Genomic DNA, 26,613 nt, shown 5'->3' on the forward strand with positions numbered 1-26,613 from the left:
AAACAGACTTAAAGTCTTATTTATTGTTGTTTTAGTTTAAGTTTTTCATTGATAAAAAAAACCGTTGGATGCATTTCATTTTTTAAATCATCTCGGACGAATAATACTCACATCTGAAATTAAAGTTTGCGTATTTTCTATGTAAACAGAGACATAAATAACCTGTTATATATGTCTCTGATGTAAATGATAAAAATACTGAGTAACATATCCTTATCAGAGCTGCAGGTAACATGTATTTATATTCCTATTTTTGATAGGATCACGGTATGCAGCTCTGCTCAAGCATTGCGAAAACCTGAAGCAAGAAAAAGTTACTTATTTTTATTTATAAAATGTTCCGCCTTTTTTAATCAAAGGCGAATTTGAAAAGTCAATTGCGATGTTTCCTCTTAAATTGTTAGTTCCATCTTACACAATAGGCAGCATTGCAAACAGTCCATAATTTAAAAAGAAATTGAATTTTATTTCTACAAGATGTAGTTAGGGATGTTTAAAATGTCCTTTTATGAACTTTAGAACCTTCATTTATATATGGTTTATTTATAAATTCCGAAGCATGCCTGAATAATCACTAGATAGGCTTTACGACTTTGCTAGCTAGTGAACCATTGTGATACTTTGTCGAGTTAACGTATATGTCTTTTACTGATTAACAATTTTTCATTGTCAATGAGTCCATGACTAATTAGTCATGGACTCATTGACAGTTAAAGCAATATGAGCTGCAATTTTCAAGTTGAATTTGTTTTTCACAAAAATGTTATTTTCTACTAAAATGATAAAAAAATATCATGGTTTTTAAATTTCTATAGCCATATTTTTGTGGAAAAAGCCGTGAAGAAACCTTAATTGGAGCAAACTTGAATTATTGTCGTCCTGTACAAAAATTGATTTCCTATACATTCCTTAGAAAAGAAATCTTTCTTTTGACAAAAATTAATGATGTTTTCAAATCTTATTTATCATAAAAGTTTAAGTTACATGCAGACTTATCGTACTAGCAGTTTGTTTTCAGCAAAATAAAATCTAAAAAATACATGCAGCTATATTGCTTTAATTAGTAAAGGACATATATATCTCTACTTAGTGAGTTCGAACCATTAAGAACTCAGTGTGATTCGCAGCAATATCACTTCTCCATATACCGGTATGTCTGTCCGTTTCATACATTAGCTTTTTGATATTAACCACTTTTACAACTTATATTGTTATGGTTTTATTACGTGACAACATACATTTATCAAAAATGAGCTCGGAGAAAGAAATTCTTTGTGGATGACTATAGACAATTATATGCCACCTTTCGTAGCAAAATACGATGCAGTTCTTTCCAGTTATATGGATTGACCTAGAATATTAAAAAAAGGGGGGAGGGAGGGGGTTCGGAAGAGGTTATAAAGCTTGTTTTTGGAGAGGGGGTGTAGAGGCTATTTATTGGTTACTTTAATGTATTTCTTCTCTTTGTGTCCCTCCTCCCATATTGACACGCACTTGAGTGTTTTCCTGTAATAAAGCACTACATGTATTAGGAAAACTCTTCTTAAATACCGATATATAGATTTTTTTTAAACAACCTCTGTACTTATAAAATAGATGCATACTAAATTACAGATAAAGTTACATGTAGCTATACTATAGTAACTAAATTCTATATTTAAATAACTCCAGCTCTCTAACTCCTCTAAAAAAATAATGACCCAAGCATACCAATAAACCGTTCTTGATTTCTGACCAAACTTGTGCCATGAATACATTTTCTTAAGCAAGTGAATGAAAAGTGAGCAAGTTCACATAAACCACGCTCTACAATTACTTGACAATGCTGAATGGCAGCTAGGGTATGCGTTAAATACAAAAATAATTTGTATCAACGAGCATAACTTCCCCCAAAATATTATTACGTCAAAACTTCCTGCAAATGCCCATCCGTTGTCTTTATTAACAACAAACTTCAAAATTCAAAAGTGTCAAAATTAGCAGAAAAAATAATGGAATCGGAATTTCCTGGCAATACGCACATTTACCTATTTATAGCTTCACAATATTCTTTGCAGCTGATAAAGAGGAGTTGCGTCAAAACTTCCTGCAAATGCCCATCCGTTGTCTTTATTAACAACAAACTTCAAAATTCATAAGTGTCAAAATTAGCAGAAAAAATAATGGAATCGGAATTTCCTGGCTATACGCACATTTACCTATATATAGCTTCATAATATTCTTTGCAGCTGATTAAGAGGAGTTGCGTTGATTGATAAATAAATAAATAAATAAATAAATAAATAAATAAATAAATAAATAAATAAATAAATAAAGACTGACGGACGGACGGACGGGTCAGGTAAAAAACATTATATCCCTCGATCAAAACTTGTTGCAAGGGGTATAATAATTATAAGGGATACCTTGCTGAATTTACTATCCCTTGCTGAATTTACAGACCAAATTTACTAGCTGTTTGTAAGAAATAACACTTTTTAAAATAAATTTTAAAAAATACGACTAAGTATACACTAAAAGTGAGACATAAAACATTTAAAGTATATTTCTTTTATACAGAAACATTAGCTGTACAGATCCATGATAACTTTGTAGTCATATATACCACGAAAACCGATCACGTGATTAAACTTTCAGGGTTCCAATGGATGACAAAGATAAGAAATATATATGGCAATCCACTCAGATATTCAGAATATTATTTCATATTTCTAGAATTGGACAGATATAGAGCGAAAGACATTCTATTTTTCCCCCGTCCACTCCACCGTAGTTCTGACCCGATTTATAATGAGGGTAACGATCTGTCCGATTTCACACAAACTTGCAGTCCATCCACCATGAAGGTATAGTATTTCAGCATATGGTCAAAGACTCCACCAATATTATTGTGTCTAGCTATGATATGATATTGTTTTACATTTGTTTCTAATTATAGTTTTAAAATTTATTTTTTTATTGTAAATTTGTAATTAGATTAAAGAATGATTTAACTCATTAATCTTAATTTTTTTCAACGATCTACATAATTTTGTATTTTTATCAATGGAAATAAAACAATTTGTTGCATATATCAAGTCAGATGCAAGTTAGAACAATAACATCTTATTTAATACTAAAGGTTCCGGTATGTAGTTATTTAAAAATTCTTTATACAATATTAAAATATGAATATAAAACTGAAATAAAAGTACTTGATGCAACTTTTATTAAAACAATCTGGAAAAAAAATTCTGAGCAATCAGCCGAAGTATTTTAAAATTTTGGCGACACGTTCACTTTAGGGTACAGCGTTCGTTATCTGCGGACTTCTGCTGACTGAGGCCTTCGCGGTCAGCCTTTTAAACCAGACCCCGGTAAACACCCACCAGAGAACCCCCAGCTATTTCCGTCAGATAACTAATGTCTCCCCCCAGGCAGTTAAGGTAGGCGTGGACCTCTGCCCAACATGCATCCAATTTACTGGTCAAGCCATTGACATGCTTCTGAACATCATTCTCCGTAAGTCAACAAAAATAGCAAATTTTGGAATACCAAACTTGCAGGATTTTTTCTTTCGGATTGATTCGGATTTTTTTTCGGATTGATACGTCCCTCATTGTGACGATATCTACGATGACCGTTTTTATATTTATTGGGTACATACTACATAACGATGTCATCTACGATTACATTTGGTTACAGAATCCGGTGTTATTGGTTCTTGTGGAGCTCTCTGCAGCGCTCTTGCCCAGAAAACCGGAAGTCAGGCTCTAGGTGCCGTCTGCAACATCTTGTGTGACGTTGTAGGGGTAGAAGAATTCATCAAACTTATCCAAAAGTAAGCACATATTTCTCGTTGTTAAATCCATCGGAAACATTTCCAACCAATACCATTTGTTTAACATCGTGTATAGCACTTTTTCTGATCTGACTGCATTTTTTTTCTCTTTTTTTCACATTTTTTTAAAGAGCTGATCTTGACCCAATCTATTTTTGCGAGCTCCTGAAAACATGCCCTATTAAGGATGACGGAGATGCCAAAATCACATCATTTACTGTTAGCCCCCAATCTGGACCCCAGGGTAGAGTATTGTCATTCCTGTGGGTATTTTTAAGAAATAAGATATCAGTTTTGGATGTATATCGGGATATAAATACGGATTGGTCACGTGATCAAATCCTATAAAGCCCGAAGGATGTTCCAGACTAACCAATCGAACACTTTCCTTGAATTCAAAATAAAGTTATTACCATAGAGGATAATTGATGCACATGCGTATTGTCATAATGAGTAAATGAATTTTTTTGTCATAATCAGGAACTTTTAATTTGGATCTCGAATTCGATTCTAAAAATGGCACCGGTACGGGTGAACTCATTTTAGAGTGCGAAACTGTTGACCATCTTCCTGTCAGTAAGTGAAAATGATCACTGCATTAATTGTAAATATGAAATTTCATCCACTATTTCGAATTTAGGAATGGTTTTAAACGTGTTTCTAATTTTTGTATGGCATTGCTTTCATTTAAATAGGCGGAGGGTTTATCACAGAAGCCCAGCCTGCAGGGCAATACTCCAAGCAGTTCAACCTTAAAGCTGAACCGGATCCGAACTGCGACCCCTCACAGGGGCCATGTGAACAGTGGCTGCCTGGAAATTACAATGTGAAAATATGTAAGAAAAATACATCATTTGTCCTAGACCTAAATTCGGTTTGTCATAGATAACGGACAGAAATGGTCATAAATATACTGTATGCAAGAATTTGGAAAGATTCGCGATATAAAGCTGATAACATTTGTAACCTTTGTATGGTATTACCGTGTTATATCTCTGTATATTGTATATATATCTTATCTGGTCAGATATATACTAACTCGGTCACGAAAGTCACTTAATTCTCAAGTAACAGAGCCAGACTTGTTTTCATCTTTATCATCAAAATTTTTATTTATTAATTAATCAGTATAAATTGAATTTATGCGTACGTTTACTGTTCATAAGTCCCGTACGCTGTTTTATAGATCTGCATATTGTTAAAATATATATACAAAAGTGAACATTTATTTTTATCATCTATTTCTTCAGATATCTGCAATGGTGAATGCGGAAGCAAGCATCCTCACAGTCAAATTTACGACACAGCCCAAACCAGCTTCACAATTACTCAGTAGATAACAACTTCATCGGAACAGCTTCATCTTGTGTTGTGATCATTTCAATTTATTTGAGTTTTACCTCCATTAAAGCATTTATGTTTTTTCGGAGGTTTTGTTTATTTATGGATGATGATTTTATAATGTTTCCGGGGGAGAGCATAAAACAGTACATCAATGACTAGAAAAAAATGCGAATCCTTCTCTCACACGCAGGGCTCTATAAAATCACCCCGCCTACAAAAAAATCATAATGAGATAATAATTTTAATGAGACTTCTGATGTAAAATAAAATTAACTGTTAATACAGAATCAAACGTTTGTAAAAACTCATTAAAAATCAAAATGCTTCGGTAAAACTAAAGATTCTACGAGTCTGTTCGCAAGTCTTCTGAACCAAGAGCAATGCTTTAAAAGGAAAACGGACAACTTTAAATATAAAACACGGCAAGTGTCAAAAAAGCTTAGATCATGACGTCTTTTCTTGTTTGCCATATCTAACGAAAAACCAATGACAGATTCCGGTGTATAAACCCTACAAAAGGACAAAAGGCAAAGTCCATCTGTAAATGCCTTTGCCATGGAATGAAAGTGTTTCGGCGGGTTAAAAAGCGCGGGGTACACAATTTCGTTTTCGACTTGTTTGCAAATTCGATATGCATCGTCTAGTCCGTGAATGCATATGTTATTATCATCGTCTATTCCTGAAAAGAAACCAACCCATCTCCAAAAGTAAACAAAGTCTTCCAAGTCAGATTTAGAGCCTTGAAGTCCAAGTTCTTCTGGGTACAATATTATAAATCCCACAAAACCCGCCTGTACTAGGCTCATGTCGTATTGCGTAAAATGTCGACCGTCAGTGTTAGCTTCCACCATACGGTCTCTAACACTTTTGTGCATGCTGTGAACCTTCCTAATGGATTTCCTGGCTAAAGACAACGGGTCCAAGATATCACCGTAATGCCAAAGAGCCACGTGACGCACTGTGTCTAAATATCGTTTTAGCGATTTCTTGGGTGTGTTCGATTTGTTGGTAAACACTAACGGTTCCAAGAGGTTTACCACGCTAAACCCTGAGACAAGTGAGCACAACATTGCTACAACGCAAATGGCTACATTATTTTGGAAGTATTTTCTTCCGTTGTTGAACTTGTCAATGTCAATTTCGGAAGGGCTGTCTGTAAGAACAGGAAAAGGTCCTATGTCTTTGGAACTTCCGCTACGTAACTGCTTTAGACGGTCTTCAGGCATACTTGAGCCAGTCCTAAAAGAAAACAACAACAACAACAACTGAATAATATAAAAAAAATCAATATTTTTTTTTTAATAAAAAAGATCATCCACATTGCGGTCCGTCAACCATAATTTTTCGTGAAGCTACATTTCTGCAGGTATATATGCGAGATAAAGAGTTATAGAGTCATATCTTAGTCATAACAACAACAGCGATAACAACGCAAGCATGTAATTACTGCATGGTAATAGTAAATCAACAAATGTTTGATTTGTTTTCTATCATTCTAAATTTAATGGAAAATATAAGGGACGGAATCTCACGGAGGGACATAAGGCATACCTTGTCATTCAGTCTTTACTCAACAACGTTTTGACGAGCAATTGATCCCTGGTGAAAGGGGTGGGTCCGAGGATTAGCGAAGTTGATAGATCATAAACGAACTACATTTATCGGACATGGGTTGACATACACCTATATGTATTAATTATGGATGTATATACGTCCCTGATTATTTGTTGTATTTTATGAGATGGTAATAAGAAGCATTAAAATAAATCGTGGCCCTAAAAAAAAAAGTCTGTCCCAAGATATTTTGGATTCACGTTTGGACGATTTTTAATAAAAATACACTTACCTGTGAAAGAAGTGCAATTGAAATAGTTGAAAGGGATATTTTCCAAGATAATTTCATTGACACATTATCATCTTTCACTCGGAAAAATTCACAGGAACGAAAACAGATTCCTTACGGAGATTTATAATGGGGAATGTTTACATCTTTTCTCCATTCGGAATACACTCGGAATACATCGCGCAATATTTCAACGTTATCATCCGGGCTTGCTGCAATGCAAAATCTCCGTAGACATCACATTTTTTAGCATTGTATTGAAACCTGATAAGCTAACAGGGGCGTTTTGACTGAGAAATCTTGGAAATTTTTCATACTTTTGAATGAACATCGTTTGGATCCTGAGGTATTTATAAATATCAAACAATTAAGCCAAACGTGAATCCAAAATATCTTGGGACAGAGTATAACAAATCATTGGAACTTTGTTAACTTGAATAAGTGTTGCTGATTGTTTACATACCTCTTTAGGACATATGAACGGTGTGTATACTTACGCATCAGTAGCTGATATATATATATATATATTTACTGGCTATGAGGACGATAACAAGTTTATTGTCCCCCGAGACAGCGACTATTTCAAACACGAATTTAAAAATCATTTAAAAGATTTTTTAAAATCGTATAAACTATTTCCGAAATCGTACAAACGAATTTATAATTCGTACGAACGAATTTCCTAATCGTTCAAACGATTTTCTAAATCGTTTTAAAGATTAAAAATCGTTTTAACAATTTATAAAAACCTCACAAACGAATTTATTTTTTATTCTGCCCATTTGAAACGGCACTTATACGCCATCGTAGAAAATGAATCAAACTTGCGATTTCCTCATTTTCGATGCTAAAGAAAATATCCAATAGATACATGACGCAAAATATTCGCGAACAAACACAAATTTTCATCTTCGGTCGCAAAATTTTCGAATTTAAATTATTTTTTGCTACAGACATGAGCTTGTTCTTCTATTTATTATTCACGTTCCAGAATAAACTATACAAAATATCAGGGGTGATCTCAAAAGTCAATTTTAAGGCAAACATCTTTTTCATTCGCCAGTGTTGTAACTTACAGGGACTTCTTGTGTTTTAGTGCTACCACTTGATAAACGTCCTTTATATAATATATAGATATATATTTGATAGATCTTCAATATAAGTCTACATGACAGTCTAAATGGTCTATCAGCACTTCTATAAAATTATTTCATACATAATTATATCAGACAAAGTAGCGTCATACAATATATAGTATACATTGTTTAACGCTACTTTGTCTACATATTAATAGATGCTAAAGCATTTGATCTCATATTTATTATCTATTTACTCCACTAAAATACAAACAATGCTGACCGTATGTTACACAACGTAGTGGAATTCAGCCATTGTTTCGAATTTTTAGTCTGGTAAATATTTCCTTAGTTTTAAAGTATATAGCATGTTATATCAATTAACAGATGAGAAACCTACCTATATCTGACAAATAAACGAAATAAATATCATGACACCAAATGCTCTTGAAAATAAACAACCGGTTCCCCCTTCATATCCGGGCCCTTTGTTCGAAACTAATAATCTACCACCTTGGGAACGGGAACATGTTAGAGTGTACATTATGATTATCTACTGTAATGTTTATGTGGAATTTGTGGCATAAGGTAAGAACAAATATAATCACTGGGTTCATTCTTATTAGATTAAGAACATGTCAATATCTGATTTATTTTTAATGAGTCGATTGCAAAATTTTGTTTATTATCGCAGCCATATTACCCATCCCCTGGCAGTAGTAAAAAATAAAAAAAAATGTTTAGTATTTAAAAACGAGAAAGCATATTTATTTTCAAGTGTTAATTGTGATATCAATGTCTTTGTGATTTCTTTTTTCGTATGCTTCAAAACTAATGTTATCCCGGCGTCTACAAAATATATTGACTTATATATATATCAGTGCTTGGTATAAATAGTGAAGAGATTGACATTAGATACAGTAACACTTCACTTAAGTTTGGTAGAGTGTTTGTTGTCATTTCCTGCTCAATATTGTTCAAATGTAGTATGTAGTAGACAAGCCCTGTAAAATAGCGGATCTGAGGTAGGGTGTCTTCACATGTACATGTAAAAGGGAAAAAAAAGCACATTATTGATACACTCCTTATCAGTTAAACGACATTTCCTTTTGACTGAGTAGTGTATTGTTATCATATTGCTTGTATTTTGTCTAATGTTAATAACTTAATATGTATAATGAAATGTCATATATTTTTTGAATGTTGACTCTTACATATCCTTTATCTGTAATACATTTACATTACCTGCCGGCATTTACAGAGACCACTATAGATATATGATAAAGAGGTAACATGAGGACATTATCCAGTGGATGTAGAAAGGGTATTGAGTCTTCTATGTTCTCTATAAATCAAATTAGACTTTTAGATTGCCCAAAACTACAAGTTGAACACATTGTGTAGAATCAGTACGATCAGTGGTACATGGAATAAATTAAGAACTTGTATCTTCATAAACTTGAAATGGATTAGTTTGTTTTTTGTGACGATAACACGTGTGCAGGTTATTTAACAAAACACTTTTATTTAGTTCAGATGTTTGTGAAAATGCTTCTAGTTGTACACATATGAATAGATTCATATGTTCAAATTGGCCTCTCTAGTAGCTAATGAACTAAAGAGACAAAAAAAACCTCATTTTAAGTTTATAGCACCAGTTTACATTTTAGCTTCATCTCAGTTACAATTGTTTAAAACTGCACTGTTGAGAATTTGCGATGTCAAGCTTGCAGTTTTATGTTAAAAGAAATAATTGCCACGATTTAAATTGATTAAGAGAGATATTTACCAATTAAATGTCTTAAAGGAATTACGAAATGTCCTTTGTTACATGTAAATGAAATAAGAGTCATGACTACAGTAACCTGCAAATACTTTGAAATACTTTTTTTGTTATGACGAAATCAGGGATTAGGTATTTCGAAATGTAACTGTAAACATGAAGTGACTAAAGGGAGCTTTGATAGAAACCAGGTTTGATTTATATAAAACATAAAACTTGGGAGGAAATACAAACTAAAAGAATACAGAACGGAATCTTTGGCCTCATGGTTGGTCATCTCAGTCGAAATCAAAATCAAGTTGACTGCTATTTTGGGATACAACTACAAGTTAAATTTATATATTGTTTAAGTTAACTTGAATACGAGTGCCATGGGGCAGGGTACTAGATAACTTGATGCACTAGTTCGAAGTACTGTTTACGGGAATGGTCCCTTTTGATTGATCGCACAATTATACAAATACGTATGATAATTGTCCGACTAGCTGTCTTACATAGAGGAGACACATGTCTGCTGTCTGTCTTTAAGATACTTTTCTTCAATCTTTGTCCAAGAATCTTATTGATCCAAAGCAAGCATAATGTTGAAGGTGGGGAAAACTCTCTTAAGAAATGATGAGACACATGGTATCCATTAACCAGCGTATAAAACAATGAGGATTCCTTGGGAAATGTTTATGGTAGATGTATCATTGTTGTATATTGTCTTGGAAGACCTACTGGTGTACATGTTGGAAGTTCAATTAACGTGCAGACAAAGCAAGCAAATGCCAATTATTCTTTTTTATATGGTACTTGTCATTTTTTGCTGTACGTGGCCTGAAGTTGCTATGGTGCAGATAATTAGCACCAAAACAAGACACAGATATAGTAAAGCATTTATAAATACTATTTAATGCCCTCAGGGATGTGGAAGGAGGAGTGGAGGAGCTATACTGTAAATGGAAAGGGCATTTTCTGGAACACCTGTGTCAATGAGGTATTAAAAGCCTCACTGAAAATTTGGTAATGAATATATATATTTATCAAAGTGAATATTTTGATGAATAGTGAAATTAGATATCATTGATGAAGTGACAGTTCATCAATGTGAACTGAAAGTTGGTTATAAATGTACTACTTTATGAGTCAGTTGTTTTAATGAAGGTTGCGAAAAAATATGCAGGGGGGGTTATTCAATGGTTCAGAAGTGTTAATGAGTACTTGTATTTATAAGCAAAACAGAGGAAGATGAAGACTTCAGATGCTTATTTATGGTGCTGTATCTATAGCTTTGTATCGTGATATGGATGAATTTCGACTGTGTACTTATTTTTAACATTTATCAGACATGTTCATGTATATGATAATGTATCAAAGGCATCTTCCTGATGATAGCATCTTCCGATATTCTATCCCTCTTCCTATTGACAAATGAGAAGAGCACAGGAAGTTAAACTTTGTCGTGGTCATTGTCTGGTATTTGTTTTTGGACGAACCAGCATGTGTTGTGTAGTGTTTGTCAATGAAATATTTATTTTTTTAAAATGATAATCACCAGAGTTCTAACTGAACTGTTTTCACTTCAAAGGTTGAAATTCTACACGAAATTTTTACACCTGAATAAAGACTGACATTTATATATGCATGGATGGACAGAAATAAATACTGCTTTGTAGCCCCCCAAAAATTGTTGGTATATGAGTTATATGCTATCGTGATGAAAAAATGGGCCCAATATATCATGGAAATTTTTATGGCACATACTAAATGCTTGGTTTTTACTGTACATGAGCCATAAAACCCATTTAATTCAGTTAGGTAGCTGATCTATAAGTTATCCTGTAAAGAGATGTCAATGCAAAGGATGTCTCATTGTGTAACGATTTTCAATGGATGCAAGATGCTAGGGCTGGGTATATAGGCCTGCATGGTCAGCTGTTGCATGGGTTGTAGAGTGGGCGTTAGCCACAACAGATAATGGGTTAACAGTGCTTAAATTGTTTTGATTGGAGTGTGGCAGAAATCTCTACCACACTTCCACACGCTCGGGACAATAAGGAAATTGATTCATCATCCAAGCAGACACTGAAGCAGACCGGCTGATGTATGCTCTGTTTGTGTAGAACACAGGTGGTTCCTGCAGTTATGGACATTTACCATGCTTACCAGGCTATTACCATGAGCATGTAGACTGATCTATCAAATGCTTTAGATCCGGCCTTAGATCCTATCATTAAAGGAACCACGTCCCTCTTATCAGATGGAGCAGTGTATCACTGGAGCTGTATTGTATAAATGACAGGTTTATGCCCTGCAGTCTATTGGTATTGTGTGACCTACTTCGAGGAACTTATAACCACAGTACATTAGAGGTGAAAATTGTTTGAAATGCAGGGAAATTTTACTGAATGTTGATCACATGGACAGTTAGGCTGTAATTGTCAATGTTTTGGATTTTGTTTATTACATGTACCTATACCTGGCCCCAACACCAATCACTCAACTGGTTTTCAACTCAAATCCTTGGAAAAGTACATGTACTATAATAATGAATACTTGGACCTTGGGCTGAGTATTGGCTCAAGGAAAGTTTGTGATGACAGGTCCTGGTTATTCAGAATTTAGAGTTTCGAACAAACTAGTAAGACTTTATTTTCTAATTCAATTTTGGAGTGTATTGTCAGATAGGAGAGGAGTTGTTTTAAAATTACCTGGCATGGAAGTTGAAGGAAGAACCTGTAAAATGTTTCTAGCACTCAGTTATACAACTTCACAAGCCAGGGGTGATAATCCACGCCTTTTCTTTTTTCATTACAAAGAGAAGAGAAGCAGACCATCACCCCTGTGCTGACCAATAAGCTTTTCAAGTTTGTGAATATATGCATGGAGATAAATTACATGCAGCCATTGAAGCTGAAAATCTGCATGGATTTTAATGTGATTTTAATGTGGATGTCATGGAATTGAGCAATTGAGCAACTGTTAGGAAACTGTATTCATTTATTCTGTTTTTTGTGGAATTTTGTGGAATTGTTAATTACATAATAATATATACCCTTTAAAAAGTACCAGGTTATTCATTATCAGTGAATATCACACAACATTATCCTTATAGAATAATTACATATGTGGGTTGGTGACTATACCATTTAATAATGAGATATGGCTTGAAATTTAGTTTGTTGCAGACATGTAAATGATTTTTCATTATTGACTGTTCAGATTTTCAGGACATTAGTTGTACATTGCATACCTACATTAATAACGGTTTTCATTTTCTTTCAGCCACTGAAAATGAATTGGCCGATAAGTTTGATGCTGGTTTGCTTGATGCGAGAGACAGGTAAAAAAAAAAAGGGTGTACAAGTTAATCTCTCTAGTCATCTCCGATTTCAATTGAAACATGCCACACCTTTCCGCTGGAAAGCTCTGTGGAGTCAGGTGATATCAGTTTACTGGTTACGTTGGTATCATTTCGGGTCCTGAAACAATTACCTGTAAATTCGTTGTCAGTGATGTATTTTGAAGAATGGACTTAAAACACTACATTTGTATTTTTTCTTTTACAGTTTAGCCTCAATATGCAGTTTTGGAAGTCAGAAAAACCAGTGGGTATGTAATTTTTTTTAAGCACAAGGAAGACATTTTTTGTGCTAGATAAAAAAGGAAAGTGATCAAGAGATCCACAAAAATATACTTCCTGATTTTCCATGATTTAAAAACTTAATAATAGGAGGGATGCCTTTAATGACCATGCAGTTGTTAATTACTTGTTAATTAGATAGGTAGGTGTAATTTTAATGTTAATAAAATCCGATTAGAATATGAATTGAAATCAAATCATTGAGTGCCTCCTTCTAATTTAGTTGTCTGTCAAATGTTACGTATATATTTCAATGATTCAATGAAAGTTTTAAGATACATTTATTTTCAAAAGAATCTAGAAACATTAGTACCGGTAACTTCTTTATTGCATTTATCAAATCGTATCTATGGCTGGATTTTAAAAAAAGCATAGCTGCATGGGGAAGTCCAAAAACACAATGCTCAATAAATTAGTATCAAGCTGTTGGAGGCCTATAAAATTTGAAGAGATATAGATAAAAGTGAACCCCTGATTTGAAGGGAGAAGACTAAACATGCATGCACATGTACTTGACTGAATAAATGAGAATGGTTGAATCTTTACATTTGAATATCTTCTAGTCGTATTCCATACTTCATGACAATGTTACGGATAGCTTTGGAATGATCCCCATTGAAAACAATGTGACATTTGTGTAAATACCTGGTATATGTCATTTTAAAAAAAAAATTCATAAAAAAGTCAAGTTAATTTTATTTTTTACTAACAATACTTGACAATACTTTCTTCCCTTGTGCTCCAATTTGATAACATTTTTAATGCAAAACCATTGCTTATTTACACAATGTATCTCTCATCTTATCTACCATATTTAATGTATTTTGTCATTGATTTATATTTGAGAGCAACAAACCAAAGATAAGGACTCTCTTCTAATCCTACAACAAGTCATTGACCATCTTTGACATTGAACTTTTTATTCAGCCTCTCATTTTATACTGCTCCCCCTCAGACCCCACCCTTCCTATGACACATTATCTATACAACGCCCATCGTCTGAAACCCACAGTCGGGAAGTGAGATCGACCATGGGTTTCCGACGATGTACAACCCTAGAAAGAAATATAAGGATTTTGTTGCTTCAAGAAGAGAGTAAATTAAGTAATGCTGGTTTCAACATTTGTAATTTTAATGACTGGTAAATGATTGCCAGTGGTTCAGCAAAAAGTCAGTAGAAGCCTTTCTAGCCCTCTAGGTTACCCTGTTCAATGCCAGTACATATACCTAGTAAGTGGAGAAACTGATAAGATACATAGGAAGAATGATCATAGGATGGAGGATAAAACTTAGGACCCAAGCACATCACTTCATCCATGACTGCTGGCTGGATTCTAAGATATCCCATTTCCAGAATTTTCCAATTTTTAAATGTTCACATGTGAATCAGCAACAGTTTGAAAGTTTTGTGGATCACTTATTAAGCCTTAATATCAAACTCAAGGTCTATGTATATGTTAATCTGCTTCTTTGTGTGAAGAAAAATTGGATGCACCATCCTCAGTAATCTAATAATCAGTTTTTGTGTGTGTATAAATTGGCAAGGCATAGCCGTTTGAATTCTCTCCCAGTTAGAGATCAAGAAGGGAATGGGAAGATATATTGTTATGTTAATTAAAAACCCCACACATTTTGCAAAATTATTTCGACTTTCAAAGTTTCAAACTTAAAAAAATTAAGTCAAAATGAAGTCAAGGGCAGAGTTGTTCAGAGGTGTGGTTATAAACATTGAGAAGAAATTACTGAACTGTTCCTTATGGATAAGACATTTCTAAAAAGAAAATATGGGTTTTAATTATTTTCTTCAATGTTGGTAGACATGATAATTAATTGCTACAGTATCTGAAGATGAGATACCTTCTGGCAAGCATTGAGCTTTTTATCTGTGATTAATGCCACCTAGTGACATGTTTTGAATATTTGTAGGCCAGACAGATAAGTAATGTTTACTCTGTGTGGTGGTGTTTTTAAAACGGTTTATTACAAAGTATAAATGTATTACCCTGTTCGGCAGAAATATGGGTGCATTTTATATTGAAGTGGCGCTGTGACCCTTTTTCTGGAAGCTAAAGTCCTATTACAGTGGCATTTAGGATTTGATGGTATTTATTTACCACATGTCATCACTTACAAAGGAGATGACATTTGTGTTATCCTTCATTATTTTCACTTGAGTGACATATTGTATATAATACTGATATTACATTTAAATATTAAATGTATATCTTGTCTAAAACAAAAGAATTAATTGCTTAGTATAGATTGAGCAGTTCATTCATTCTAGGATTCAGCTAGTACCGGTAGACAATTACACTTTCACTCTGAATTGAAGATGTAAAAATCTTTGCAAAATCTGGGCATACGATATGATAATGAATATTTGTACACTTGAAATATATTCTTAATCAGATATGGACAAAAACAAAAGTGCTACAGGAAACAAAATTGCCGTCTGCTCCTTAGCAAAGTTTGATAACTCATATAAACAGGAGGTCCGATGGTTACTACAGTATTTGAGTTTGCCAGGTGTCCGAGGCATATTTTTGGTAATTTTTTGTTTAATTTTGCCGCCCCTCTAGATCCGCGCATGGATTGTTTGATCATTCTTTATTTATGTTAAAGCATTGTAATTAGGATTCTTATGGAGGATAACACCACTTTGAAATTTAGGGATCTGTTTGCCTTGAGTGAAAAACTAGTTTTGCGAAATCTTGTTAATTTTTTACCATATTTTTTCCTTCATTGAATATCCTGGAATTCCCATATCAGAGATCCATTTGTATTAATCATTATTCTTGATATGGAGAATTTTCCGTTCCTTGATTCTGCTTGTGAACCAATCAATTGAATTATGAGCATGTTCAGCTTATCATTTCCAATTTCCACATTGTCTAAGTGAATCATGGGGAAAAAGTGTGTTTTCGGACACTTTGAAGGCATGGTGAATCATCAGTTATAGTTACCATTTTTCAGGAGGCTAGATCTCTGTAGAGACTTAGTTAATAAAATTGTGCTTGGCTTTGTTTGATATGCAGCAAGTGACGAGTCTCTCAGTGAAATCAGATTCTTCCCCTATAATATAATGATATCAATATTCGTAAAAGTATTGCCTAGTTTGAACAAACAGAGTAGCCTCACTAAAAGGGGCCAGTGTACACTTGAGTGCGAATCACAAAAGGATCTAGCCACTCTTGCGAGCATTCAGTCCCTTGTTTATATTCACCTGTGGGTTTTGCTTCACAGCTACAACGACTTTGAATCAACAATTTTCAGATCAATCTGATAACTGATCAATTCGTTGGTTTTCCCTCCTTTGTGCTTCTGTTTTAGTGTTCATACACATGATCTATATGATGAATATTTCATGACCCATTCTGTGCCACTGATAACAAGATGTTAAAAAAGATTTCATTATTCATGTAAATATAGACTTTTGTGGAGTTACTATACACTTGCAAAAGGTCACCATATTGATTAGGATTTTCAGTATTTGTTTATTCCTATCGGTAAGGATAATCTCCAAAAGAATTTTTTTGTTTTTTTAAATTTCATATGGTTTGTGTCGAGAATAAGCAAAAATGAAAAAAAACATAAATTGTGAACTGCTCAGAACCTTACTGTCGCGTGTGTGGAATTTTTGTGGATAGATCTAATGTTGGATTATGTTTTGCAGTGGAAAGGTATCTGATATTACAGGTATGACATGGTTTGTTGCTTACAATTCTCCGAAAGAGAGGCTAGAAGTTTAATGGTTATAAGCATACATTATTACTGTAACTGTCCATGAATCCATTACGATGTTTTGTCTCTTGATTTGCTATATAAGTCAGCTTTTGTAGAGGAATATAGAATATATGTCACTCCAGGTTGATCAAGGAAATTTGATGATAATACAATGTATTATATTTTTATTGAGATTTTGTATCAGCCTTTAATCAGAAGCTCAACTTTTGCTAGTGTACGAATGTACCGGTATAATGAAAAAAAAGTAAATTATGCTGATTGAATTATAGAGATTATTAATATCATGGAAATGATCAGTGCATTGTAATCATGAGCTGAGAATCACGAAGTGCCTAGGGATTTTGTAGACCTTCTCCTACCTTTCCCTATCTTCTCCTACCTTCCCCTACCTTCACCTACCTTCCCCTATCTTCTCCTACCTTCCCCTACCGTCTCCTACCTACCCCTATCTTCTCCTACCTTCCCCTACCTTCACCTACCTTTCCCTATCTTCTCCTACCTTCCCCTACCTTCACCTACCTTCCCCTACCATCTCCTACCTTACCATATCTTATCCTACCTTCTCCTACCTTTCCCTATCTTCTCCTACCTTCACATACCTTCCCCCTGCCCTACCACACACAACATACACCTTTCTTATTCATTCAAAACATCCTCCTAAGTAGGAATTTAATATAAGCATTAGTTTAATGTAAAGGTAGAAATGAATGTACATTAATATTGTCATTGTCATAAGACAATAGCTATGAACATCTGTGTACATTGAATTGAGATTCGATACCGCAGAAAGTATCATAATCATTCTGTTGTTTTTTTTTGAAAAATTCTGTTTATAAAGCATTATGTCAATCATCTATACATGAAATTGTATATTTTGACATTCTTATTTTTCAGAAATAGAAAGAGACATCAAAAGCAGTGATCCAGAATACAATGCCCAGTTTGAATATGCAGTAAGTACACCAGCATGTAGCATTGTGCAGCATGGTTATGGTCAGTGTACATATACCAGAAATGCATGACCCAGCTAAAAGAAACAGCAGATAACTGCTTATTTATAAATTAACTAGCACTTTAAAACTTTTCATTAAAACACAAATAACAATTGTATATTGATGTAGGAGCCAATTAAGGGAAAGGAAAACAAATAGGATGGTGGTTTATTGAATGGGTGGGGATGGAGGGATAGGTCTTTGTTTGTATATACAACCTTAATCATTAATCATTTTTGTTTACCATATTAGGTGTACAATTTCAATGGTGCCATACACCAAATTAAAACTCAAGAAATAACAAGCAACTAATGGTAAATAGTTTCAGATGAACTTGAGGCACTATTATAGAGAGAAATTTTTTTCTTCTCTGTAACAATTTTTGATATTAGCTAGCAAGTTTGGCAAATTTAGATACCCTTATGACCAATTATTCATCATTGCTGCAGTGAAATTACCCAACTCCTGTTACACCTCCGGAAGCAATTTTTGGTTATATTTTACTCATGGTGGTCCTTGTATTTCCATGAATTAAATTTGCACTTTATAAAGCCACTAGCTACACATCAAGCATTGATGAATACCCCCTTGTGTCAGTTTATTCACAATTATAGATTGCCATTTGGAGAAATTTATGAGAACTATCCATTATCCATTTTCACCAAATGTTCTCATTTAAGCAGTTTTAATTTTGTTGTAATTTTTTATAATTACACAAAAGGAATTTTTCCAAACTGACTAGATAGGCTTGCATACAGACAAGAGAGATGATATGTTTGTGTGGTGCTACGCATCTATTTCACTTCATGCAGGTGATTTGTGACAGATATTACATGTAATAAATTTATGAGTTAAAATTTCAATGTTAGACAGTGATGGACAAATTGTTCTTTTTGTTTGTGGATGAATTTATAAAGGGCTGATCTCCAGTTACCTTTTCTGTTTATTTAGTTCACATTATGGTTGATTATTCCCAAGTACACTCAATTATTAAATATCCAAAATTATAATGACTTCTGAAGGAAATTTAAAACATTTTTCTAGTTTTTGTTGCCCTTGTCCATCATTTCAACAATTTTTTGTAGTGTTTATCTTGCCAGATAGGCTGTGATATTGAACAATTGGCTTAAAATCAGTTGTTTGAGGGTACAGAAAGTTTAACGTATTTTATATGTGAGCTTATTTACTAGTGCAGATTCAAATGTGTGTTTATTGCACAGCATCTGTAGACCATGACAGTTTATTAGCATACTGTGGAATCATTAGATTTCGTGGTGGCTCAATTTTCGTGGAATTCGTGGTTACCTCTCATCCACGAAATAACATCCTTCACGAATTGTTAATTAGGGTAATAAAGTCATATTTCCTTTTGTAGATATATGAGAATGCACGAAATTACGTCCCCATGAACCTGTAATATTTAAGCCATCCACGAACATTGGTCCTCACGAAATTCAATGATTCCACAGTATTTCATCAAAGTCCATTTCTTCAGGGTATCTTTCAGTAAATACCTGTATGGTTTCTATGCTGCTGAATTGAGAATTATACTTATGTATGGTATAATAATAAACACACATTTAATTCTTTGGAAATATTTTTCAAAGATTTGTGCATGTCACGCGCTAGGCTTATTTTAAAGTAGAGGATATTTATCTGCAATAATGTGTTGTTTAGTGAAATGGACAACATATTTTTTCTCAGTTGTGATAATATTTGTGCTAAATGCATTGAAATCCAATTGGAATTAAGAATTCCAGTGGTAGGTTTCAATTGAAGAGTTAAAGGGTCTTATGATGAGTGACGTCACACTAGATGTTTTATTGATTTTGCAAGCCATATTTTCAATTCAATTTTTGTCTTCCTTCATGTTCTAAATTCATTTCATAAACATTTAGATTCAATCTAAAGAGTTTTATTTTTTTTTCTAATGAATGCTGTGGGCAAATATCAATTCAAATATTTTAAATTTAATTGTAAAATCATTTTGTGTAAAAATCATCTTATTTTTGTTGCCCAAATGTAAGATTCTCATCATTCATTCTTACATATTTTCAAATACAATGAATAAATGATAACTTATGCAATTCAGGAAAGTACATTTGTTTTATTCCAAATTATTTTGTTTACATGTTCAAAGTTTAACAGCTAGTATTAAAATATAAGGCAATAGACCCGAATTTTCTTATCGGTGGCAATTCCCAAATTGGATAAATCAGGAATTCATAAGATTTCATCTGTGCATTTTTTATCGATTTTATCTAGGCATGTCTAAATTTAATTTCAATTTTTTTTTTAGTAGTGAGGCTTTTAATATTTTTCAAGGCAATACACATTTTATTGAGAGGACAAGCTGTTGATTTTCAATACATGGATTGGAGTAACTGTTTGTGACATTAGAAATAAATGTTATCCTGAGAAAAACAAACATTTGTAAGGGCTTTGTTATTGTACAGTAACGATGAGGGATGAGAATTTTGACGTGGGATCTCCTTGTTTATTATGTTCTGTGGAGAGTAAAGGCATTTCAATGACAAATGACTTCACCATGTGCAAATTCAGTGGTCTCTGAAGAAACACTCTAAATGCAGCCGTTTTTCCCCCCTTTTCTAATCCTCAGCTTATTTGAGTACGGTATTGTTGCCTTAAGGTGGAATAACACATCATCACAAAATAGCTGACCGCTGATTGAAATGACATTTCGTTTCATTAAAAGGATTTTATGGACTGAAACATGTAACTTACTCCATAGCCGATGGATAAAGTGTCAGACTTATGATCCGTACATCTTGAGTTCGAATCCCGCAGTTTTCATGTTGAAATTTTTTTTTACGAAAATGTTATTCCCTACTAAAATGACCAAAAAATATCATGGTTTTTAAATTTCTTGAAGCCACATTTTTGTGGAAAAGGCTATTAACTTAATAAGAAGCCTTAATTGGGGCAAAATTGAATTTTTGTCATCCTGTACAGAAATTGACCTGCTATATAAACCTTAGAAGAGAAATCTTTCCTCTGACAAAAATTATTGATTTTTTCAAATCTTTTCCATCATAAAAATTGAAGTTACATATAGAACTTATCATATGAGCAGGTTTGTGCAGCAAAATAATATTCTGAAAAATACTGTACAGCTCATATTGCTGTAAAAGAATTTATGGGAGAAGGGGGGGGGGGGCTAAAAAAATTTTAATTGAGGAGGCTGGATGTTCAACAAATTAATTTAATACATGTCAGATCTGCCTTACAATTTTACATATGATGTATTTGGACATTAACTACCTGTATTTATTAGTAAAGAAAAAGTCTGCAGTTTTGGATTTAATATTCTTACTAATACTTTCATGGAGCTTTTAAAGACTCCATGTAAAGGAGATGGATATATAGTATAAAAATGGCCACGGTTGTCCGGTCCTCTAAACTGATCAGAAGTAATAAGGGCAGTTTTGATTAAACCTGTTTTGTGAGATGCTTTTGTGACCATCGATCAGCTTCTGTCCCAGAATTGATTCCATTGAACCGAATGAGGTGGGGACCTGCAAGTAAATATTGTCCGAGGAGTGATTAAAGAAAGCACCACAAGAGACGGTGAGGGACAAAGACAATCAGGGATACAGTGCTGCCAGGAATTTCAATGGCCGCAGAGGGGGGGAAATTTAATGGGGCAAATTTACCATAAAGAGCTCCTATGGATTTCATCAGGATTCGGAAGGTTTAAAAATTGATAGTAATCCTAATTATATGGGTAGAGAGGTTTTTTTGGGAGGGAAATAGGCAATATGATTTGGGCGATATTGCAGCTGGAGAGTTACTGTGTCAGAACTCTAGACATCTTGATTTGATTAAAGGGTAAAAAGCCGAAGGACAAAGTCAGCTGAAACTATACAATAAAAGAAAAAAGTCAGAATCTATCATGGCTTTACTTTTGTACACATGGTCACTGAATTCAAAAATGTAATTTAGTAAAGCACCCGCAAAAAAGTTCTCCTGTCTAGGTTAAAAAAAAAGACCTAATCTGTATTTACACTGAGAGCCTTTCTATCCTGACAAAATATTTTGTAAATGATATTTAGCAGTCTTTACGTTTAATGTATTGGTAACATTTGATATATCTGATTTTTATGAAATCATGTCATTAATATTACACATGTCAATCAAACATGGTCTCTTTCATTATATGAAATGGTACTCATCAAAATATGGAGCAACTGTTGTTTTTTTTCTCCGACAAAAGTATTCATATTTTGAAAATACATGTATTGATATTATATATTTATCATCTGTATCTTATACAGTGTACACTTTGTAATGTTTTAATTATAGGGAGGGTACTGACTAAATGAACATCCTTCTTTCCAGAGTTACCGGTCAGGGTTTAGAATTTTGCTTTGCTGTCTGTTTAACCTTTTTTTTCTACTTTCAGAACAACTACATCTGTACATCCAAATATACGGTCCTCACCTTTTTGCCAAAGAATGGTTTTGAGCAGTTCCAAAGGATTGCCAACTTTTACTTTTTATGTCTCCTTATCCTGCAGGTAATATACAAAACAGCCATTTTTATTTCCGAAATAATTTTTGTCATTTATTTTGAAGTCCAAATTTCACATCTTCCTCACAAAAAGCCATTTTGATTAAGCATGTTTTTCATACCTAAGAGTTATGTGATCTGAATAAAAATTTTGGTATTATATAATTTTCAAAATCAAACACCAAATCAAAAGATGTTTTGTTTATAAGATGTATTGTTGATGATCTTTTAAGGAGAAAATTGATTTAAAAAAATATAAAAAATGAGTAAAGATATTATGGAAGATAATATCTGGAACCACGCAGAAATGTTGCATCACTGGTGGGTTTCAATTGGCAGCAGAATCTCATGAATCTCAGTGAATTGTCTGAGGATGTGCATGGACAAATTGAGTTTCCTGCCGAAGTGATCTTGTATTTAATCAGATAAATAGTTTGAGGTTTTATGATCAGCAGCAGACAGAGTGGCTTGGTACAGCATATAATGATGCATGCATGCTACAGGACAGTGCGACACAGCAATTTGTTAAATGACAGTCACTGTGATCAAGTTCCCTGTGGAAAGCTGCCTTTGCTACTTGAGACTGTAATTAAATGCTGAAATTTCAAAGACAAAAGACGGATAATTAAAGGATAGAAAAAAGTTTGAAAAAAAATTAAAAAAAAATATCTTAGACATGAGGTTACAGGAAACTGGTACACATTGAAAATGGGGAATTGTTTTTCAGTTAAAAACAGTACATTTATTTTGTTAAATTTGATTTTATGATATATGAAGAATTATTTGATGTATTTTAATGGCTGTTTAACATTAAATGTTAGTAAATATACCAGTGCAATACATTTACAGTAAAACCTCATTATCTCAAACTTAATGTGATTGAAGACTGCCAGATATACAGGATTCAAGATGTAGAGGTTGAAATACCTCAACAGCTAATAGTTCCAGCCTATTTTGTTACATTCATTTATTCAGTATATATCAGTGTTAGAAATATTGAAGTTCTACTACACATTGTATGCATCTGTCATTTTTCAAGCAAGAGTTAAAAACATTGGCATGGTCAAAACCTTTCTCATTTCTTGTCTATTATATTTTCTGTCATATTTCTTAGAAAAATACCCTTGCAATGATAACTTTTTTTTTTTAATTTTTGAGATGCATAGCATTTTAGTCTTCAAAGTATTTGTCCTTCATGAGTATCATCTGAATAAAGTCATTGAAAAATACTTGTATTTTGAATCCATAAAATGCAAATGATGTGTTGAGAAACTTGATAGAGAAGAATAATATGCTAATCACACTCCATTTGAAATCTAAAAAACCCCAAAATTATGGTAATCACATCCTATTTGAAAACTATGATATTGATTGGCTATTTTTTATGGTAATTTATATTTCAAAGGTTGATTCTGATTTGACTCACATTAGGATGATTCCAGAGGTTTAAAGAAGCACAAGTGGAATCGAAGCATATAGTCATTATCAAATTGTGAGGATCATTGATGCATATGCATCTCCTGAGAGCTAATCAACAAACCTCTTTCAATCTCTTTCTCTTTCAGGGAATGGTTAAATCAGTGAAACCTGTGATATGTGGCCTTGACCTAATGACCTTGACATTTATTGCTTGTTTGTCTGTTTTCTCTTCCTTCCTTTTGTTCTGGTGCATGTGGATATTTGTACTAACAGATGCCGTCTCTCGTTTCAGGTCATTCCACAAATAAGTTCTTTGCCTTGGTATACCACCTTGTTGCCCCTGGCCTTTGTATTAGGGATTTCTGCCATTAAAGATCTTGTTGATGATGTTGTAAGTCTGCACATCACATTGAATGACCTTTAACCTTTAGCCTGTGTTATGTGTATCCATGGTTTTTGTGTGTGACTGAAGTTACAAGGAGAAAAATGCAGTCATTTTGTGGACTGCAATTTTTGCCTTTTAAATTTTTCTTGTAGCTTATAATCCAAAATGTACAATCACAATAACCACTAATAATGTTGGATCTGCAAGATTTCAATTGAAAACTAATTTGGAAAACACACAAGACAAAAACAATTTTTTTTTTTTTAACCTGCATAAAATTTTAATGCAAAAGTTTGAACAGAATGACTATAGTCATAGAAATATATCTAAGAAGATGGAAAGGGAGGGGGACATTGCTAAACTTCTGCAGACTGAGTTTGATTTATCTTCAGAAAAGCCATAACGATGGTTGCATAAAATCTTGCAGCATATCAATACTGATTTTGATATTCATTATCTGAAATACTGCTTTAATATCATAATCATCAGTAAATGATATTTATCAAAGACAACATATCTGATATAATGCATTATAGTGGCATTTCATCTATGTAAATTGTACATTGTGTGATTTATAAGGCTCTTATTTTCTTTCTTTTGCATGTGCATGTAGTGGTTAACTTTGCATTTTTGATTTTTAGAGTAGCAATCAATTCCCTGCTTCTTTTTCTCCAGTTTATGATTTTTTTTTCTGCCTGTTGCACATCCTCTCACATTTTTAAAATCCGGCTTGTTTCCAACGTAAACTTTTAGCAGCGAAACCTTTTGCAGATGCAGACCATTCCAAGCTACAACCAAGCACACCAACAAAAATAAAACACCCTACCCAATTTCCCCCCAAAATCCCCTACTAAGACACTAATATTGCTGATTGAAGATTATTAAACTTCCTCCCTTCAGCTAATTCCAGCAATTTCTCCCCTGACACCGCTAACTACCGTTATCCCACTGGTGGTAGTTTTAGGCGTATCCGCTGTCAAAGATGCCGCTGATGATTTCGTGAGTTTTCATTACTCTTTGTTAAATCCTTAGGGCTAGAATTAATTTTAATTTGTAGATTTTTTTTGGTGCAGATTGCCTTTTATGTATAATGATATTTATTATTTCATTTAATCTGTGGATTTTAGATTTATAATGTTAGGTTTAGTATTTTTATTGTTCTTGGTAAATAATGTATATATGGGTTTCTGATACCTAATGAACAGCATATTTAAGAGGAAAGCCGAGTGTTGTTAATTAAAACTTATAAATGTACAAAGAAAAAAAGGAGACATCGATTTCGAATGGTGGTAATGTTTATAAAAATTTGTTTTCTTACAAAAATAGCTCATTGATATGCCAGTAAATATTGTAATAAAGAAAGGATGATTAATGTGGACTTGTACAATAGGTAGCTCGATAATACCATATCATATCAAATACCGGTATGTAGGAATTTTTTCTCTTTGACACTCAGTATTTTATAAGGAGGTGTGTCAGTTTGGTTTTAATTGTCATACCGTGGAAATGCTTTCTTTAAAAGGTTTTATTTAAAGGCAAAAAAATTGACTAGTTTTATACTACTTCTTATGAGTAAAGTTAAATTTCCATAGATCTTTCTATAAAACACTCTTGAATTTTTTCAGATTTTGAGGTATTAAAGAAAATAATGTTATTCTTTTTAAAATTTAGTGTCATTAAGTTCACTAATCCTTGAATAAAAGATACTTTCATTTCGTTAATCGATAGATTTCTCACATTTTCTTCAGTAAAAGAGCGCCTTCCAAACTCTTGACTTCTCCATTAAAAGTCACTAACAACTCCACATTTTAAGTTTGTTTAAACTATTATATTTTAGCATGTATCAGTTAGCTTTTAAATTGCTTTCTTCTCTTTTAGGATTTTTCTGTTTTTTAATAGATCATTTGAAAGCTTTTTCTAAGTTGCAGTAGTACTAGTAATTTGCTAGCTTGCTTATAAATTACTTCTTTCTATTACTTACTGGGTGCCATTGACTGAATGAAATTTGTTGGGTTTTATTTTTTCCATGAACGATATAAACTGTAAAAGTTT

General features: G+C 33.3%; 3 protein-coding genes across 11 annotated transcripts in view; 2 read left to right on the plus strand and 1 right to left on the minus strand.

Annotated features, from left to right (window-relative positions):
• Window positions 1–2,693: 2,693 nt before the first annotated feature.
• Window positions 2,694–5,245, plus strand: LOC105329180 (countin-1). The gene is made up of 7 exons (XM_011430358.4): window positions 2,694–2,846; window positions 3,285–3,501; window positions 3,685–3,820; window positions 3,952–4,064; window positions 4,301–4,396; window positions 4,516–4,656; window positions 5,071–5,245. The coding sequence occupies exons 1-7, from the start codon at window positions 2,841–2,843 to the stop codon at window positions 5,154–5,156; spliced, it is 795 nt and encodes a 264-aa protein (XP_011428660.2). The 5' UTR covers window positions 2,694–2,840; the 3' UTR covers window positions 5,157–5,245.
• Window positions 5,246–5,388: 143 nt separating this feature from the next.
• Window positions 5,389–8,614, minus strand: LOC105329181 (uncharacterized). Of its 3 annotated transcripts, none has more exons than XM_011430361.4 (2): window positions 8,484–8,614; window positions 5,389–6,403 (listed from the first exon to the last, which is right to left on the minus strand). In XM_011430361.4, the coding sequence occupies exon 2, from the start codon at window positions 6,388–6,390 to the stop codon at window positions 5,473–5,475; it is 918 nt and encodes a 305-aa protein (XP_011428663.3). In that variant the 5' UTR covers window positions 6,391–6,403; window positions 8,484–8,614; the 3' UTR covers window positions 5,389–5,472. The 3 variants fall into 3 exon arrangements, with proteins under 3 accessions (XP_011428663.3, XP_065944944.1, XP_011428662.3); XM_066088872.1 differs by lacking the exon at window positions 8,484–8,614 and adding an exon at window positions 8,367–8,433; XM_011430360.4 differs by lacking the exon at window positions 8,484–8,614 and adding an exon at window positions 6,716–6,872.
• LOC105329182 (phospholipid-transporting ATPase ID) overlaps window positions 8,541–26,613 on the plus strand; it is a 38,671-nt gene continuing 20,598 nt past the window's right edge. For 2 of the 7 annotated variants that reach the window (XM_034468533.2, XM_034468537.2), the window contains exons 1-6: window positions 8,541–8,671; window positions 13,134–13,191; window positions 13,418–13,460; window positions 18,130–18,188; window positions 22,651–22,764; window positions 24,469–24,567. In XM_034468533.2, coding sequence (XP_034324424.2) covers window positions 13,430–13,460; window positions 18,130–18,188; window positions 22,651–22,764; window positions 24,469–24,567 — 303 coding nt within the window. In that variant the 5' untranslated portion in view covers window positions 8,541–8,671; window positions 13,134–13,191; window positions 13,418–13,429. Of the gene's footprint in view, window positions 8,672–11,855; window positions 12,221–12,310; window positions 12,490–13,133; window positions 13,192–13,417; window positions 13,461–18,129; window positions 18,189–22,650; window positions 22,765–24,468; window positions 24,568–25,461; window positions 25,561–26,613 lie in introns of those variants that run through there. The other 5 variants (XM_034468534.2, XM_066088870.1, XM_034468536.2 and 2 more) reach the window with 4 other exon arrangements.

The sequence above is a fragment of the Magallana gigas genome, chromosome 6 (genome assembly GCF_963853765.1).
Source record: "Magallana gigas chromosome 6, xbMagGiga1.1, whole genome shotgun sequence".
NCBI classification, from domain to species: Eukaryota; Metazoa; Mollusca; class Bivalvia; order Ostreida; family Ostreidae; genus Magallana; species Magallana gigas.